We start from the raw sequence: 18,285 nt of genomic DNA, 5'->3' as shown, positions 1-18,285 counted from the left end.
AATTTGCATAAATGCTAATTAATTATACAACTTTATTACGGCTAGCTAATTAATTAGCTGGAAGTATCGGGAACTTTGACTATTAATTTGAAGCCAATAAATATGTTATGAACATTTATGCATTGTTTTTGCAAAATATTGGTAGGCCCCTAAAAATATATTAATGAGCACTAAGTCAGCCCCTATTTATATTAGTGATCAAACGAAACAATAGGCTACAAAATTAACACAAAGAAATTTAAAATGTTAATTGCGTTATGAAAATCGTATATCCGATTAGCTTCAAATAAAAGGCATGTTGATCAGTGTTTGAATAGAGCACTTCCAAAATGCCTCAAATACCACCTTAATCTATGGACATCCAGGTCATATGATATGACCTTTGACCTGCAAATTGTAAACAACACAGCAGAGCTGAGTCGATGCATGTATATGATGGCAGTGGGAAAAGGACTTTGGTCACAATTGTTCAATCAATACTTGGCAAGAAATACTCCACAATCAATACCTAAAAATATTGTGATCTTCAGATCGTACTTTGCTGTGGGTATAGAAAGCAAATTGTTTCGGAATAGTTACATTACCGGGAAGTTCGAATTGAAATCAAAATCATCAACATCAAGTACTATGAGCAACTCTTCAACTTCAAGACCTGATGGACTCACTTGTAAGTTCAATCTAAGTTTAGAATGTATGAATTAATGTGTGATAGTACAGCTAGATCTCAATGCCAACTCAACCAAGCGGGCAACCAAGACAAGCACTCAAGCAGGGTTGCCAAAAAATTTCAGCCCGAATAATCTTAGTTAGACAAGACCCCGGACAAGACAAGACAAGAATATATTGTGAATTGTTGCTTAGTGCGGGGCTGCCTTAGTAGTGCATGCACATAACATCATAATGGTTAGGCATGTATGGGTCATTTAAAGGAGGATTTCATGATCCTATCATCTTCTTTTTCTGACATTTTTCAGTTGATATCCACAAAAAAAAGCTCATTCCCAAAATTTCAGTTGATTCCGATTTTGTGTTTACGAGTTATGCATGATTATGTGTATTAAACTGCGCCATAGGCCACTGTTGTAATTTCGTTCTGGTATACCAGAACGATATTCAAATTTGGCGATATTTTTGCTAAACAAATTATAAAGACCCATTCAGTGATCCCAGCGCAAGTGTAAAAAAATTAAAATTGTTTATAAATTGCTTAAAAGTGAAGGACAAGTCATTCAAAGTTTCATTTGGTATTTTTGAAATGACAAATTTGGCAAAAAAACAAAGAAAACAGCAGTACTGACGAAGCTGAAGCCCCATTCAAATCCCGGCCCCCAACTCAGCACAAAAGTGACAACCATGAGAGTTACCAAATCTTTCAAAGACCCCCTTGGCAATGATTTTTCATCAAATTCCCCCCCCCCCCTTTTTCATGTAAAATCGAGGATAAAATTTGGCCAAAAACAACCCCTTTTTTGTGGTTTTCAATGACCAGAATTTCAAACACCCCTTTTCAATGACTAAATATTGACATTTAAAATTACGGATTTTCCCAAGTACGCTTTTACCCAAATTTCACAGACAGTGCAAATTACCGGGGTAAATACCCCCTATTTTGCCGATCTTAGGGTCAAATTTCGCGGGCAGTCCCAATTAAATACCCCTATTTTTTCATTTTCGCGGTCCTCGCTACTGGTAAAAAATGACCCTTTTCAGCTATTTGGTAACTCTCATGGTTGCCAACTTTTGTGTTGAGTTGGGGGCGGGTTCAAATACATGTAGCTAATTTAGTTACTGTCAGTATCTAAATTACAGATTCGTGTAAAATGTCTTATTTTTGTCTTAAATACACGGCTTTCGGCTGAATCACTCGCTGGCTATGTTAGCACATCTGTGACAATGACAAATGTACCAAAATCTGAATTTTTATGATTTTTACGATCGTCCGGATGAGCAAAATCACTGAATGGGCCTTAATCTGCAAGTAGGGAGATGAGGCTGTGGATCACGAAATGCCCTTTAAGGTGCCTTTTTGTTGAGGGTTTGGAAAATAGACATTTCAAAATAATTTTTCTATAAATTTATTTTTTACAGATTTATAAGAAAGAGATATGTCTCCAATGTAGTGAAATAGTGTTTGGCTCAATCTTTATTAGCAACTTTATATATTTTTTTCATCTTTTTCTGCAGCTGATGTCATCTCTGTGTCCATAGGCGTAGATCCCGGGGGATGGGGGGATAAACCCCCCCCCAATATTTTGTCGGGGGTGGTCCATACAATCAATCATCCTCCTCCCCCAATGTTGACACCAGTATTTGGATTTCTAACCAAATCAACCTCAAATTTGGCCATTTTAGCCCCAAAAGTGCACATTTTTGTACCGGTACCATAAATTTATTCTTTCGCCAAAAGGTGAGCATTCACTATACTTAAAAAAAAAATTCCCAACCCCACCCCTCCCCCCAATGTTAAAAAGAAATCTATGCTACTGTCTGTGTCACGGTCGTCATCTCCGTCACAATTGCACCAAAGTTCAGCAAAGTATAGTATAGCAAAATGTGTCACACATTAGAATTTTAAGACCAAAAATAGGGGGGTTATAATTTTTTAACACCAAAAATGGGGGGTTATAGTGGTGACTCAAAACTTTTGTGCGCTGCACGAGTGCATGCGCATTCTTTAGCTTAACAATCAAAATGTGAGCACAATCTTTCGTTATATAATGCAAAATTTTTGCACACTCAGTGTGCCTTCTTTATACACTTAACGATCAAACTTTTAATTTGCTCTATTGCACTTTCTTTGGCTCACTCTGTACTACAAAAATGGGGTCTTTGACTTTAGGTGGCGCACAAACCCTCATGTAATATTTAAATGTCAAGTGATAACACATTGTATTGACTGGATTGCTTGTTTGCTTGATTACCTGGTTTGTTGATTGGGGTTGATTGATTTGATTGATTGATTGATTGATTTGTTGAGTGATTTGATTGATTTTCAGATGCTAGTGATCAAGTTGTAACAGAGAAAATGAACGACATCACTCTAATTGCAATCAATCGTCCAGAAAGTCGCAATGCAGTCAACAGGGAAACAGCACGTCAGCTCAAGCAAGCATTCATTAATTTTGACAAGGACAAGTACGCACATGTAGCCGTTTTGTATGGCAAAGGTAATGTACGGCAAAGATAATATAGGGAACTGAATAACCATGCAAATTGAAGCCCCAGGAAGGGGAGACTTGCTTCTTAAATAAACAATTCATCATGTTCATGATGCCCCCAAAATTGGCTAAAAAGTTGGAGAAAGAAAGAGAGAAAACAGTGGCGGTGCCATGGGAGGGGGCATGGGGGGGAAATGCCCCCAGTCAGAACTCTTCCCCCCCAGCTGTTTCCCCTAGTATAAACCCAAAATTACGAAAATTCTACTTTTTGCTGCAATTTTGCCCCCCCCCCCCAAATTCACTTTGCCCCCAATAAAAAAAATCCTGGCGCTGCCACTGGATGTTAGTATTCATACCACTTCTTAGTATGTTCAGATTTTAGATGTTAGTATTCATACCACTTCCTAGTAATCAGATTTTAGATGTTAGTATTCATACCACCTCATAGTATTCAGATTTTAGATGTTAGTATTCATGTTAGTATTCATACCGCTTCTTAGTATTCAGATTTTAGATGTTAGTATTCATACCACTTCCTAGTAATCAGATTTTAGATGTTAGTATTCATACAACTGCTTAGTATTCAGATTTTAGATGTTAGTATTCATACCACTTCTTAGTATTCAGATTTTAGATGTTAGTATTCATACCACTTCCTAGTATTCAGATTTTAGATGTTAGTATTCATATCACCTCTTAGTATTCATATTTTAGATGTTAGTATTCATACCACCTCTTAGTATTCAGATTTTAGATGTTAGTATTCATACCACTTCCTAGTATTCAGATGTTAGATGTTAGTATTCATATCACCTGTTAGTATTCAGATTTTAGATGTTAGTATTCATACCACCTCTTAGTATTCAGATTTTAGATGTTAGTATTCATACAACTGCTTAGTATTCAGATTTTAGATGTTAGTATTCATACCACTTCTTAGTATTCAGATTTTAGATGTTAGTATTTATACAACTTCCTAGTATTCATATTTTAGATGTTAGTATTCATACCACTTCTTAGTATTCAGATTTTAGATGTTAGTATTCATACCACTTCCTAGTATTCAGATTTTAGATGTTAGTATTCATATCACCTGTTAGTATTCAGATTTTAGATGTTAGTATTCATACCACCTCTTAGTATTCAGATTTTAGATGTTAATATTCATACCACTTCTTAGTATTCAGAGTTTAGATGTTAGTATTCATATCACTTCTTAGTATTTAGATTTTAGAGCTTAGTATTCATACCACTTTTTAGTATTCAGATTTTAGATGTTAGTATTCATACCACTTCCTAGTATTCAGATTTTAGATGTTAGTATTCATATCACCTGTTAGTATTCAGATTTTAGATGTTAGTATTCATACCACTTCTTAGTATTCAGATTTTAGATGATAGTATTCATACCACTTCCTAGTATTCAGATTTTAGATGTTAGTATTCATATCACCTGTTAGTATTCAGATTTTAGATGTTAGTATTCATACCACCTCTTCTTAGATGTTAGTATTCATACCACTTCTTAGTATTCAGATTTTAGATGTTAGTATTCATACCACTTCTTAGTATTCAGATTTTAGATGTTAGTATTCATACCACTTCCTAGTATTCAGATTTTAGATGTTAGTATTCATATCACCTGTTAGTATTCAGATTTTAGATGTTAGTATTCATACCACTTCTTAGTATTCAGATTTTAGATGATAGTATTCATACCACTTCCTAGTATTCAGATTTTAGATGTTAGTATTCATATCACCTGTGTTAGTATTCAGATTTTAGATGTTAGTATTCATACCACCTCTTCTTAGATGTTAGTATTCATACCACTTCTTAGTATTCAGATTTTAGATGTTAGTATTCATACCACTTCCTAGTATTCAGATTTTAGATGTTAGTATTCATATCACCTGTTAGTATTCAGATTTTAGATGTTAGTATTCATACCACCTCTTAGTATTCAGATTTTAGATGTTAATATTCATACCACTTCTTAGTATTCAGAGTTTAGATGTTAGTATTCATATCACTTCTTAGTATTCAGATTTTAGAGCTTAGTATTCATACCACTTTTTAGTATTCAGATTTTAGAAGTTAGCATTCATACCACTTCTTAGTATTTAGATTTTAGATATAAGTATTCATACCACCTGACTCTTTCTAAAAGATCTTTCTATCCTTACGCTCCTTCACTTAGGAATTACTTACCGGCAGTCATCATCAAGACCACTTCCCTTCAGGCCTTCAAATTGGCTGTCCAAAGCCACCTCATTTTGCCAGTATCTTTGCATATTTTCCCAGCTATGTATTTCATTTCCTTTTTAATACTTCTTTTGTCTGATTGGCATGTTTTGGTACATTTTGGTGTTTTTATTTATTCTCTCTGTTTGAATTAGGTGTTATTCACGTATAAGCATCCCTTCAATTTATTGTTTGTTTGTCAATATTTGGTATTGCCTGGCATTTCGCAGAATGTTATAAATATTCTTACACCTCAAGGACACTTTGAGTTTAATGCACGAGTAGATATCAATGAATTGCAAAAGATAAAAGTTGATTATTTGTTTGAAGTCTGATATCACACGCATGTCAGAGATTTAATCTGGTGGTGATGAACAACTTGACATCTTTATCTTTGAGTGTATAGGAATAATGGCAGATGTTGGATATATATTTTTATGTCTCTCAAAAGTCAATGTCAGTGATGTGATGATCGGTGTTGTGACATATGATAACAAAAACAAATCTAAAGCTCTATCTAGTGTTTTTGTGATTTGTTTTTTTCTCTGCTATAAGTAGTTTAGGCAGGCTGCATACAATTATTGTTTTAGTCTCGTCCCCACCCACACCAAATATGACTTTTGATTTTAAAGCACTAGCTATTCATTATGCTGATAAAAAAGTTAATAGTAAATGAATCACTCTAATTAAGGGATGCTAGGAATATGCGATTTTGGAGGCCAAAAAACACACCTGATTTTCAAAAAAAAAATATGTGATTTCCTGCCAAAAATGCAAAATCTAAAAAAAAAAAAATTTTAATTGTCATTTTAAATTTTTTTCCCAAAATGTAAAAAAATGCAAGTTTTCCAAGAATTTAAAAACAATTACAACTGCTAACAATGCCCCTTTTTGCATTAAAAACCTTATTGGTCTAGTCACAGTGATGTAGCATGAGTCATCCTATGGGGAGGGCACTGACCATGATTTGGGGTGGGGGCACCAGGTCTGACAGGGGGACATAAGGCAGATTTTCGGCAATGGGATTTTCTAAATTTTCACATCGATTGGGGGCATGTGTGATTGAGAGAGAAAGAGAGAGGAGAAAGAGGAAAGGAAGAGGGAGTGAGGGGGAATTAGGGAGAACAAGAGGAGAGAGATTTAGAGGGAGGGAGAGAAAGGGGAGGGAGAAAAGGGGAAGGGAGGAAGGGGAGAGAGGGGATACCCAGCAAACACAAAAAGTTTGACAGAAAATGTTTTATTGTCGGGCTATAAAGATATAAAACATTTTAATAACATTCAGTAGCATCATTTTAAGGAAACTTTACTCTTTGCTGTCCACATTTTATCCCTGGAAAATTTCTGTGTGGGGCACTCAGCCCCGTAGCAGGCTATGCACTGATAACTCAAAAAACATTTTGAATTTGAAAACTTGATGGATTGATGAATATTTTGCACAAATGTTTGTAACAAAACATGTTTATAACACATTTATAACATTTTGAGAACATGTTTGCTGGGTATAAATGTCCCGGATACATGTATTGATATTGTAATCTGTGTACATTTTCTTTTCAGGAGGGACTTTTTGTGCTGGTTACGATTTGAAGGAGTTGTCCAGTGGTAATGTGGATTTGCTTGCAGAACCACCACAGATACCATTTGGGCCAATGGTAAGACAGAAAGGCATTTCTCAATTCCAGGAAATACATCACTATTTTTTGTTTTATTAGCCCTAACGTCCCAGTTGCTTTTTGGCGAGGGGGAAGGAAAGAAGGAGGAAAGAAAGAAAGAAGAAGAGAAAACGTTTTTTTTGGGGGTGCGGTTTTGAACCCCGACCCTTCGGGTGCCACAGCCGTGCACTGTCCTACCTTGCCACGGGGGAGTAGCTTGCCCGGCCAAGCTTTCCCTTGCCATATGACTGTTCGCATGATGACGCAATAGCATCATGTGGGATACCTGCTTGTGCCTACACTTTCTGAATTGAGGTTTTTTGATGTTTGGTATGGTTAGGGTTAAACAAATTTGTTCTTTTTACCAAAATAAAACATACCCCAATCCTGATCCTTCACAGTTGGACCTATAATTGGCTGCCGTATTTGGCAATGCAAGTAAAAGTTTAACATTTGACAAAAGAGCAAAATCATGGCACAATTCTAAGCATTCAGAATCTTGAGTTTGTGTTTTGTATTATTTTTTAGCATCAGTATTTATGGTAATACATGGCCTCAAACAAAGCCGTGAACACTGATAATAACAATATAAGAAATATATATACAAAATGAAGGAATCAAACATGATACAAAAGAAAATGCAATAATATTTAGCTTAAATTATTGTACAAAACTTACAGACCTATTGCATCTTTAAATTCACCCAAACTCATTTAATTAAAATTGATACGACAGGAAGCTTGTTCCAAGCAACTGAAGATCTGTAAAGGAAAGTTTTCTTTCCAGCAGAGGTTTTCCATATTGGAACAACCAAACTGTTTTGAGATTGACCCCTTATACATTAAGAAAGTTACTCAGGAGCAATGTGTGTGAGACATTTAAAACTTAAAATAAGTAATTGATGCTCCCATCTGCTATACAGCTAAGTTTAACCCAGTCCAGGTCTTTCATCATATTGTGCAGGCCCGTACGCAGGATTCTTTGAAATACAGGGAAGAACTGAAATGGGCCTAAAGTTGCTGACATCACTTTTGTCACCACCCTTGAATGTAGGTGTAACCTTTGCTTTCTTCCATTCACTTGGAAAGGTAGATGTGAACATGGAAAGGTTACAGATATGTGCAAGGGGGTGACAAAATACTGGTGCAGCTATCTTCAAGAGTTCAATACTGAAGTTATCAATACCTGAAGACTTATTATTTGCGAAGTTACAAATTTGATCAAAGATGAAATCTGGGGTTATGATATCAAATTGAAATTCGTCATACGTGTACATGTAATCCCCAGTATTAGACAAAACATTGATATTATTGCAATCATCAATTTTAAACTAATCAGCCAAGGTATTACCAATAGAAGTAAATTGATTGGCTATCTGTATCATTACAAGTATAACCATCCTTAGTTTGAACATTGGATGATTTTAATAATGCAGATACGGCCAATCAATTTAATACTTATTTTACTTCTATTGGTAATATCTTGGCTGATAAGTTCACTTGATAAGCTTTCATGGTTAACGTGTATACTTTTCCGATTCTATTAAAAGTTAAGAGTGGAAAATTAATTACAAGAATCTTTAGATAAATATAAAATGTTATTGTGATGAGATGGCCGGGCCTCCACAAGGTCGTTGTTATTTTTGCTGGTCAGTAGAGTCACCCTGACTTTGTCAGGAGTACACTCAGTGCAGTGCAGCTCTTATTGACAGCCACTTCGTGTTTTGATTATTGAAATTAATCAAGCAGAAATGATCATTATAAACTTACATGGGTTGTAGAGGACGTGTCACTATCTTTGATCTGAGGGGATAAAAGATAAGGCCATGTGATTTTTTTTGCTTTTATATAAAAATATATTAAATCTGAGTCAATCAAGCATGATAGCCTGCAATTGGCATTTTTCGTTCGTCATCCAGCAGATAGTATGATGCAAAATAATATCATCAGAAGATAGGATGAGGCAAAATGTTATCTTCAGTAGATTGCATGAGGCAAATAGCTATATTCAGTAGATCTTTAGTAGATAGCATGAGGCTAAATGCTATCTTCAGCAGATAGCATGATTCAAATGGCTATATTTAGTAAATAGTATTAGGTAAAATGCTATCTTCAGTAGATTGCATGAGGCAAATAGCTATATTCAGTAGATCTTTAGTAGATAGCATGAAGCTAAATGCTATCTTCAGCAGATAGCATGATTCAAATGGCTATATTTAGTAAATAGTATTAGGTAAAATGCTATCTTCAATAGATAGCATGACGTAAAATGCTATCTTCAGTAGATAGCATGATTCAAGTGGCTATATTCAGTAGATAGTAGAAGGTAAAATGTTATCTTCAGTAGCAGTAGATAGCATGAGGCAGAATGCTATCTTCAGTAGATAGCATGATTCAAATGGCTATATTTAGTAAATATTATTAGGTAAATTGCTATCTTCATTAGATAGCATGAGGCAAAATGCTATCTTCAGTAGATAGTAGAAGGTAAAATGCTATCTCCAGTAGATAGCATGAGGCAGAATGCTATCTTCAGTAGATAGCATGAGGCAGAATGCTATCTTCAGTAGATAGCATGAGGCAGAATGCTATCTTCAGTAGATAGCATGAGGCAGAATGCTATCTTCAGTAGATAGCATGAGGCAGAATGCTATCTTCAGTAGATAGCATGAGGCAGAATGCTATCTTCAGTAGATAGCATGAGGCAGAATGCTATCTTCAGTAGATAGCATGAGGCAGAATGCTATCTTCAGTAGATAGCATGAGGCAGAATGCTATCTTCAGTAGATAGCATGAGGCAGAATGCTATCTTCAGTAGATAGCATGAGGCAGAATGCTGTCTTCAGTAGATAGCATGATTCAAATGGCTATATTCACTCTATTCAGTCGATTGTTTCAGGTAAAATGCTACCTTCAGTTTTAGGTAAAATGCTATCTTCAGTATATAGTAGGAGGAAAAATGCTATCTTAGTGGACTAGCACAAGGCAAAATTCTATATACATTCAGTAGATAGTATTAGGCAAAATGCTATTTTCAGTAGATAGCATTAGCCAAAACGCTATATTCGGTAGATAGCATTAGGCAAAATGCTATCTTCAATAGATAGCATGATTCAAATGGCTATATTCGGTAGATTGTATTAGGTATATAAGGGATAGTCCAGTGGATTCTTTGATTCCATCTGTCCAACAGAGCTTCTGTATGCCTCTTCTGTGAAGTTTTTCAACTTGACCCAGAACTATTATCTTTTTAGTCTTGATTCAAGCCCGTATCCACCCGGGGCCACATATTGTATGTTACGCATGTAAGTAACAACCAACGACGGTGATAAATTCTCTAGCAATGGGGCTGCTCATATGCTCGGCTTCGCCTCCCCGATCGCGGTTTGTAATTTTCTTTCTGCAAGATCGATTTTTTTTTTTTTTTTTTTTAAATTAAAGGAGTATTTCGTGATCCTAGCATCCTCTTTTAATGATATTTTTCAGTAGATATTCACGAAAAAAGCTTATTCCCAAAATTTCAGTTGATTCCGATTTTCCGTTTAAGAGTTATGCATGATTATGTGTATTACACTGCTCCATAGACAATGTGTTGTAATTTCGTTCTGGTGCACCAGAACAAAATTAAAATTACACGATATCTTTGCTAAACGAATTAATCTTTTTTATTTTGTAAATAAACATTATGTAGCCCGAGGTTTCCAGTGATATAAAAATCTCAACTTTTTTTGAGAAAAGTGGGGGGATGATGCTGTGGATCACGAAATGCCCTTTTAATTAATTTTTTTTTATTCCAAGAACTGCTATATACCCCAAGATAAAGTTAAAAGAGTACCAGTGGAATGCTAGTCATATGCACAATCCTACCAAGTATTTTCAAAAAAATCAAAAGAAAAAATTTGGTAAAATCATGGGAAAAACCTGTTGAATTCTGCACCTTGAAGATGAATTTTCATCAATAGATAAAGTGACATCATAGAGGTATTTTAATTGTATCCAAAAGTTGTAGAAACATTGGGAATGAAGTAAAACAGTCAATTTAAGAAAGAAATTAACTTACAATGATCAAAAATGGTAAAAAATGAAAAAAAAAATGAAAAAAGTTGATTTAACAACTCTGATTATTTTATATTTGTTATTGATGTGTTTCTGTCAGGGTCCTAGTACATTACAGCTCAGCAAGCCAGTGATAGCTGCTGTAGATGGTCACGCTGTAGCCGGAGGTCTGGAGTTATCATTATTTTGTGACATGAGAGTTGCTGAAGAGAGTGCTGTCTTTGGGGTTTTCTGTAGAAGGTTTGGTGAGTATTCAGTGTCCAATTGCAGTGATATTTAGGGTCCATGGCGAGTGAAAAAATTTGGAAAAATATACAAAAAGTCCCAAAATTAAAGAATTTGTGAGTGTAGCGAGCAAAAAAAATCAGGTTTTTTACGCTTTTTTGGACAAAAAAGGTCCAAATTTTGTTCACTTTTCACGAAATCGCCCCCCTTTGGAAAAAAGTCCACTTTTTCAAAATCAGCACCCCCCAAATGAAATCCTCCGTACGGGCCTGATCACTTGCTAGCATGATGCTAGCCGAGTGGTTGAATTTGCACCACTCATTTGAGTATACTATAATCAAGTAGAGCTTCGATCTTAAAACGGTATCAATGTATTCATGCTGTTCGCGCGCTAAAATTTGTGACTTTCTCCACTTAGAGGGGCACTGAATCGATTAAATGCTGAATTGACTGATTTTGGGAGATTCGCAGCGAGTGATATTTAGGGTCCATGGCGAGTGAAAAAATGCTCGCTAGAAATCGAGTTTGGGCGAGGGGTGGTGAGCGAGAGCGATCGCTCGCCTCAAACGGCAAGACCTGAGACACCCGAGATTGGTTCACCATTTAATATTTCTTGGGTATTTTAATAAGTATAGACTGTATGGTGAAGGGCTATGGTTCGGGACAAACAAGTGTAGCCTAGCCTGGTGTTGTGATTTTTAATTTCAATGGGCTACAGCAGGCAACTCATGGACCTGACACAAGGCACATAGCTCACTTATTTTCAACTCTGCATGGTGCCATGTGATTCTGCACATAGCTATTCAAATTGGCAATGATATGCCTTCCATAGGCAGGTAATGAAAATAGGTACTAATTTAGACAAATCTATGTTTTATGTTATTAATTTTCCTGTTGTTGTTTGTTGACTAGTAAACTAGTGTATCCATGTATTTTGAGCAACACACACTCGCTGTAGGAAACAGGGGCGTAGCCAGCTTTCTTGGTCCGGGAGCGGGGGAATGGGGGCAAAATAAAATTTCAGGGGCACAGCTGAAAAACAATTGCAGTTGCAACATGCAATTTTTGTTTTTAGGGTGACTGTACATGTCTTTGAGCTTCCCAAAAAGGCTTCATTGGGACGATGTGCACACGTAGCATGCAAACATTTTGAATTTGACACTATTTTTTCCCTAAATCGAGAAGAAAATGGCTTTACTGTGACTATGTACGTGTATTTTACACTACTTTGGCCCATGATCGGGGTGAATTTTGGTGGAAAAGGGGCTCCTTGCCCTTTTTCATTTCCTTTGCCCTTTGGTCAGAGGGGCAATTTTTTTCTTTCATTTTTTGTCAGTGCGGGCCAATCCCCCCTGCCCTCCCGCTGGCTACGCTACTGGTAAGAAATACTTATGGAGGTATTTCCATTTAAGTATTGAGTCATGTTATTCAAATAAATGGACAATCCTTTTGAGTAATTTAAATGAATTGATTTGTTTATATCTGCAGGTGTACCCTTAATTGATGGTGGAACAGTCAGACTACCTAAACTAATAGGTTTATCTCGTGCAATGGACATGATCTTAACAGGGAGACCTGTAAAGGCAGATGAGGCTCTTAGCTTTGGTCTGGTTAACAGGGTAGTACCTGATGGACAAGGTATGTTGAGATCAGTGTCTTTGCAGAAATACCTGAAAACCAGGGGCATAACCAGCTTTCTTGGTTGGGGGGGGAGGCAAATAAAAAAATTGGGGAAAAGACAATGAAAAATTCCGGGTGCATCATTTTGACCCGGTATTATCGGGTATATTATACTGATAGCTTCTTTTTTTTTAGAAACTACATAAAAAGGACTTTATTGGGACAATGTGTGCATGCAGCATGCTAAAATTTGGTATTTTACACTTTTGGCCTATGATCGGGTGAACTTTGGTGGGAAACAGGCTCCTTGCCCATTTCCTTTTCCTTCCCAATTTTCTCTTTCATTTTTTGTCAGAGGGCACTTTTCTGTTTCATTGTTTGTTATCTAAATTACAGATTCGTTTAAAATGTCTTATTTTGTCTTAAATACACAGCTTTAGGCTGAACCACTAGCAGGCTATGTTAGCACATCTATGACAATGATAAGGTACCAAAATCTGAATTTTGATGATTTTTACTATCATCTGGATGAGCAAATCACTGAATGGGCCTTTAAGAGAACATACCATGCATAGACTAATATAGACTATTTTCCAACTGTTAAAGTTCCTGTGCATTGAATGCTGTGGATTCTCGCATATTCAGAGGGCAGATCGTTTAACAATCACGCCAGTGTTTTGTCCCTTCGCATATATACCCGATAGAGTGTTGCTTGTTTTTGTGTTTACGTGAAAGACCGTAACAATACACATTTCGTCTGTCGCACTTCATGGAACAATCAGCCCTCATTATTGGGTGGTGCTGAGACTTTGACTGTTTGGAGTTTGTCTGTATCTCTTTAGTCCATGATACAGAGTCACTTGGTGAGAGATTAAAGGAACTGTTATAATGAAAGACAAAGATAAAGACAATTTATCGCGTCTGACGTCACCTGTCAATCAAACTCGAGCACGGTTTGTTTACAAGTGTCGTGATGATGACTAATTGCTGAACGCGGATTTATAAGCGGGCGCCGTATTGTTAATTTTGCACCTTGAAACATGCAAACCATCTCAAAAGTTAGGTCTTTATAGTAGGAAACTTTCTTAACCGAAGGCACCATGTCCACAATGTCTAGAAAAGCTGCTTTTTGCCTTGTAAAAGTACGTAATTTTTCGCCATTTGCTGCTATTCCTTTTCTCCGATCAGCACCAGATAGATCGGTCTTCCTTTAGGGGCTGTGCAATAATTATGAGCCCTGGGGGAGGGTAAAATGGGGGGCAAGAAATTTTTGGCAAGGAAAGGGGGGGCAAGCAATTTTTGGCAAGCCGAGAGGGGGGCAAGCAATTTTTGGCACTCATTCCCGGGGCACCTTTTTAATAAAATGCTTTAAAAGGCTTAGGAAAAGCGTGCACGGAAACGCTTAAATATGCAAATTTTCCTGCTACAGCTCGCCAAACATACATCTAGACCATTTAAAGTTTGGAATTTGGGATCCCAAAATTTGGCATGTTCAAGGGGGGGCAAAGAATTTTTGGCGGGCGAGAGGGGGCAGCGATTTTGGCGGGCCGAGAGGGGGGGTGTTATTTTTGGCGAGCCGTTCGAAATTTTACCCCGGGGCTGATAATTATTGCACAGCCCCTTACACGCTGATTAACCTGTGTAAACCAATCAAGGATCGTAATTGACAGTGACATCAGATGCGATAAATTGTTTTTATCTCTGTCTTTAATTATAATGAGTGATTCGCAACATAGGTGTGCTAACATATCCAGCAAGTGATAAGACCTGGGGGGGGCACTCAACTTTGGAAGTCACGGTATGTGCCTGTCAATAGGCCCCTCTTTTTGAAGTCGACTATATCCGATGACCCCTTTTTGTCTCGCCTGAACTTTGTTCAGGATGGGACTTAGTAATCACTATTTCTGTCTGTCCGTGTGTGTGGGGGTGTGTGGGGGTGTGGGGGTGGATGTGTGGATGTATGTGTGTCCGTCCGGAGCTGTATCTGAGGAACCGTGAGACCTACGGCGACGCTACTTGGTGGGAGGAAGGGTATCCAGGTTTGCTCCGCAACTGTATGTTTTCGGTGAAAAATATGCAAATTAACATAGCTAATTTGCATAATTTATGCGAAAATCATTGAAAATTGATAGCGTAGTTTGTGGACAGACTATCTCAAGATCCGTAGGGCGCATGGTAACGAAACCTGGTGACAGGAATGATACACACCTGCTGATCACCTGATTAGTTTTTCGGCGAAAAGTATGCGCATTTAGTTGTTAATTTGCATAACGATTTGCGGAACGATTCTACAAATATGGTTGGAAATCTGAAGAAAAGCGCCTTGTGGAGCTGTATCTGGGGGATCCGTAAGATCCCTAAGCCCTATGATGATGAAACGTGGTAGGGGGTAGTATGACCAGAGGATCTCAACCCGATTTGATTTTCAGCGCAAAATATGGTAATTAAGTACCTAATTTGTATAATTTATGCATAAAATGCAAAAACCTATTTTCTCGGAGACTTGGGGTCGCACGTTTTTCAAACTTGGTGGGTGGGTGCATCTTCACCCCAGACAGAACAAGTTTGTATTGGTTAGTGTGTCAAGGTCACCTGAGGTCATCCAGGGGTCATCTGAGGTCAAATGACTAAAAACTGTCGTATGGGCACGAAACTTGGTGGGTACGGTCAACATAACGTGGTAGGGGGTAGTATGACCAGAGGATCTCAACCCGATTCGATTTTCAGCGCAAAATATGGTAATTAAGTACCTAATTTGCATAATTTATGTGTATTTGATGCGTATCAAGCAAAAAACCCTTGTGAACAGCTTATCTGGAGATCCGTATGGGGTACAGTGACGTAACTTGGTGAGGAGTAGCGGGGCCAGAGGTTCTCGAACCTGATTAGATTTTGAGCGTAAAATATGGTAATTAAGTACCTAATTTGCATAATATATGCATAATAAGCAAAATACCTTGTGAACAGATTATCTGGAGATCCATATGGGGTACAGTGACTTAACTTGGTGGGGAGTTGCGTGGCCAGAGGTACTCGACCTGATTAGATTTTCAGCGTTCCAATTTCGTGAGGTCAAAGGTCACATACAAGGTCAAAGGTCAACTGAGGTCACCAAATCTTTTAATAATTAATTTTCAACTGTGCATCACATATCCCAATAACAGCTCGATCGGTCATGTAATTAAGGAAATACGACGACTTTAAGATAGTCGCTTTCCATGTAAAGTATAGCAAAGTAGCACTTTCAATGAGTGATAACTCGTAAAGGAAGCATCTTTCTGTTTTGATTTATTACTTTGATGAAATAGTTCTTTGGTATTGCCAAATTTGATTTTTCAGCGCAACATACTTTTTACAATTTCGTGAGGTCAGGTCAAAGGTCACATACAAGTTCAAAGGTCAACTGAGGTCACCAAATCTTTTAATAATTAATTTTCAACTGTGCATCACATATCCCAATAACAGCTCGATCGGTCATGTAATTAATGAAATATGACGATTTTAAGCAAAGTAGCACTTTCAAGTTTAGTTTAGTTTAGTTTAGTTTAAATCTTTATTAACGTCACACTCTCACATAGAGACCAGCCAATTCTGGCTTATGAGTGACAAAACAATAATATACAATATAAAAATATAGCACATAAATAATACATATAAATAGCACATAATAATACATGTAAATATAGTCAAGGTTTTTAAAAACAATAACATGCATATACATTTAAAAAAAAATAAACACAAGGCAATGTTAGCTGAAACCTCATCAAACGCCCATCATGCTTTTAGGCCTAGATCAAAAGAACAAAATAAATGCTAGAAGCCGCAAATGCATAACATGGCAGAAGCAAGCATGATGTTGGCGTGTACATGAGGAGACAGCTAAATAATAATTACAATTTATTTATCCCTTAGTGTACACAATAGATTGACGAAGTGTGAGAATTTCATTTGCAAATTTTGCTACCCTGCAACAATGGTTGCCATCTGACATTACAAAAATGAATTTATTGTAATCTGAAAGATTTGAGAAACTTGGGTTAAATTTAACCATGTCATTAAAGAAATTGGATCTGATATCATTATACGTTGAACAAATTATAAAACAGTGGAACTCATCTTCAATACAATTCATATTACAAATATTACAAATTCGGTTCTGTACCTGAGTGTTATTATAACGACCCGTTTCAATGGCAATTGGAGCGCATCCACACCTGAAGAGGGCTAAAGCCCGTCTATTACACTTCTTCATAATGGTGTTTACATACTCAGCAGTGCCATAAGTGGATTTAAAGGTGCGATACGTACGAAGTTTATTGCGAGCATTTGGGTTCTTTCTTCGGTCATTAAAGATTGCCTCTTTCCAACGATTTTCTACAAACAATTTAGCAGCATCGGATATATGATTAACTAAGTTTCGAGTACCGATCTGTTCAGAAATACTCAGAATTAGATCACAGTTCAACTTAGAACATAACGATCTTACTTTGTAACACCAGTTCTTAATACCTTTACCTGCTAAATGTTGGGACCATTGAAAAACTTTACTTGGGTAACGATTGCTGTCTAGTTTTGAAAGACGACTCCACAATCTAGCCACTGACTGCATTTGACGCTCAAAGGGAAACCCATCCCAAGTCACCAAGCATGGCGTCATTTGGAACATATTTCCCAACACCAAGGAAAAATCGGCAAGCGGTAGAACACAGAATTAATCGAGGAAAACTCATCAATACCCCAGACCCCACTGCCGTAGTCTAAAATTGGACCAACGAAAGAGTCAAAAAGCTTGGTGAAAGAATTGAAATTGATACCACCCAGGGCTTTTACTTTACTGATGACCATTCCCAGAGCTCTGGATGCAGAAGCAGCCAGATTTCGGGTAGACACATGAAAATCAAGATATTCGTCAAACCAAATGCCTAAATATTTATAACCATTTACTGTAGAGATGTTAGTATCACAGCATGTAAATTGTACATTTGATTTATCACGGCTTTTAGTGCGAAAATGAACTACCTGAGTCTTTGTGTCATTTAAACTTATACGCCACCTTTTAGTCCAGTTTGATACACAGTCTAACATTCTTTGAAGTGAACTTTCACTTTCAGCAACAAGTACAATATCATCTGCATACATTAGCAGATCAATTTTTGTGTCAAGCACAGGAACACCACATTTTAATTCTTTTATTTCATTCACAATACTATTCAAATAAATGTTAAAAGCACGGGAGAAAGTAAACAACCTTGTTTCACACCGATTTCAACATCAAACCAATTTGTCATAAAGTTATTAACCCTTACAGAACATTTCACATCTTCATAAAGA

At 36.9% G+C, this 18,285-nt stretch overlaps 1 protein-coding gene across 2 annotated transcripts in view; it reads left to right on the top strand.

Moving 5' to 3' along the window:
* Nucleotides 1-418: 418 nt before the first annotated feature.
* Nucleotides 419-18,285, top strand: part of LOC140150990 (enoyl-CoA hydratase EchA19-like) — a 31,186-nt gene continuing 13,319 nt past the window's right edge. The window contains exons 1-5 of one of the 2 annotated variants that reach the window (XM_072173176.1): nucleotides 419-667; nucleotides 2,997-3,167; nucleotides 6,960-7,054; nucleotides 11,210-11,354; nucleotides 12,823-12,972. In XM_072173176.1, the coding sequence (XP_072029277.1) occupies nucleotides 427-667; nucleotides 2,997-3,167; nucleotides 6,960-7,054; nucleotides 11,210-11,354; nucleotides 12,823-12,972 (802 nt within the window). In that variant the 5' untranslated portion in view covers nucleotides 419-426. The remainder of the gene's footprint in view (nucleotides 668-2,996; nucleotides 3,168-6,959; nucleotides 7,055-11,209; nucleotides 11,355-12,822; nucleotides 12,973-18,285) is intronic. The other variant, XM_072173177.1, reaches the window with a different exon arrangement.

The sequence above is a fragment of the Amphiura filiformis genome, chromosome 4, assembly GCF_039555335.1.
Source record: "Amphiura filiformis chromosome 4, Afil_fr2py, whole genome shotgun sequence".
In the NCBI taxonomy this organism is placed as follows: Eukaryota; Metazoa; Echinodermata; class Ophiuroidea; order Amphilepidida; family Amphiuridae; genus Amphiura; species Amphiura filiformis.
Note: the sequence above shows the minus strand (reverse complement) of the source record. Positions and strands in the feature narration are given on the sequence as shown.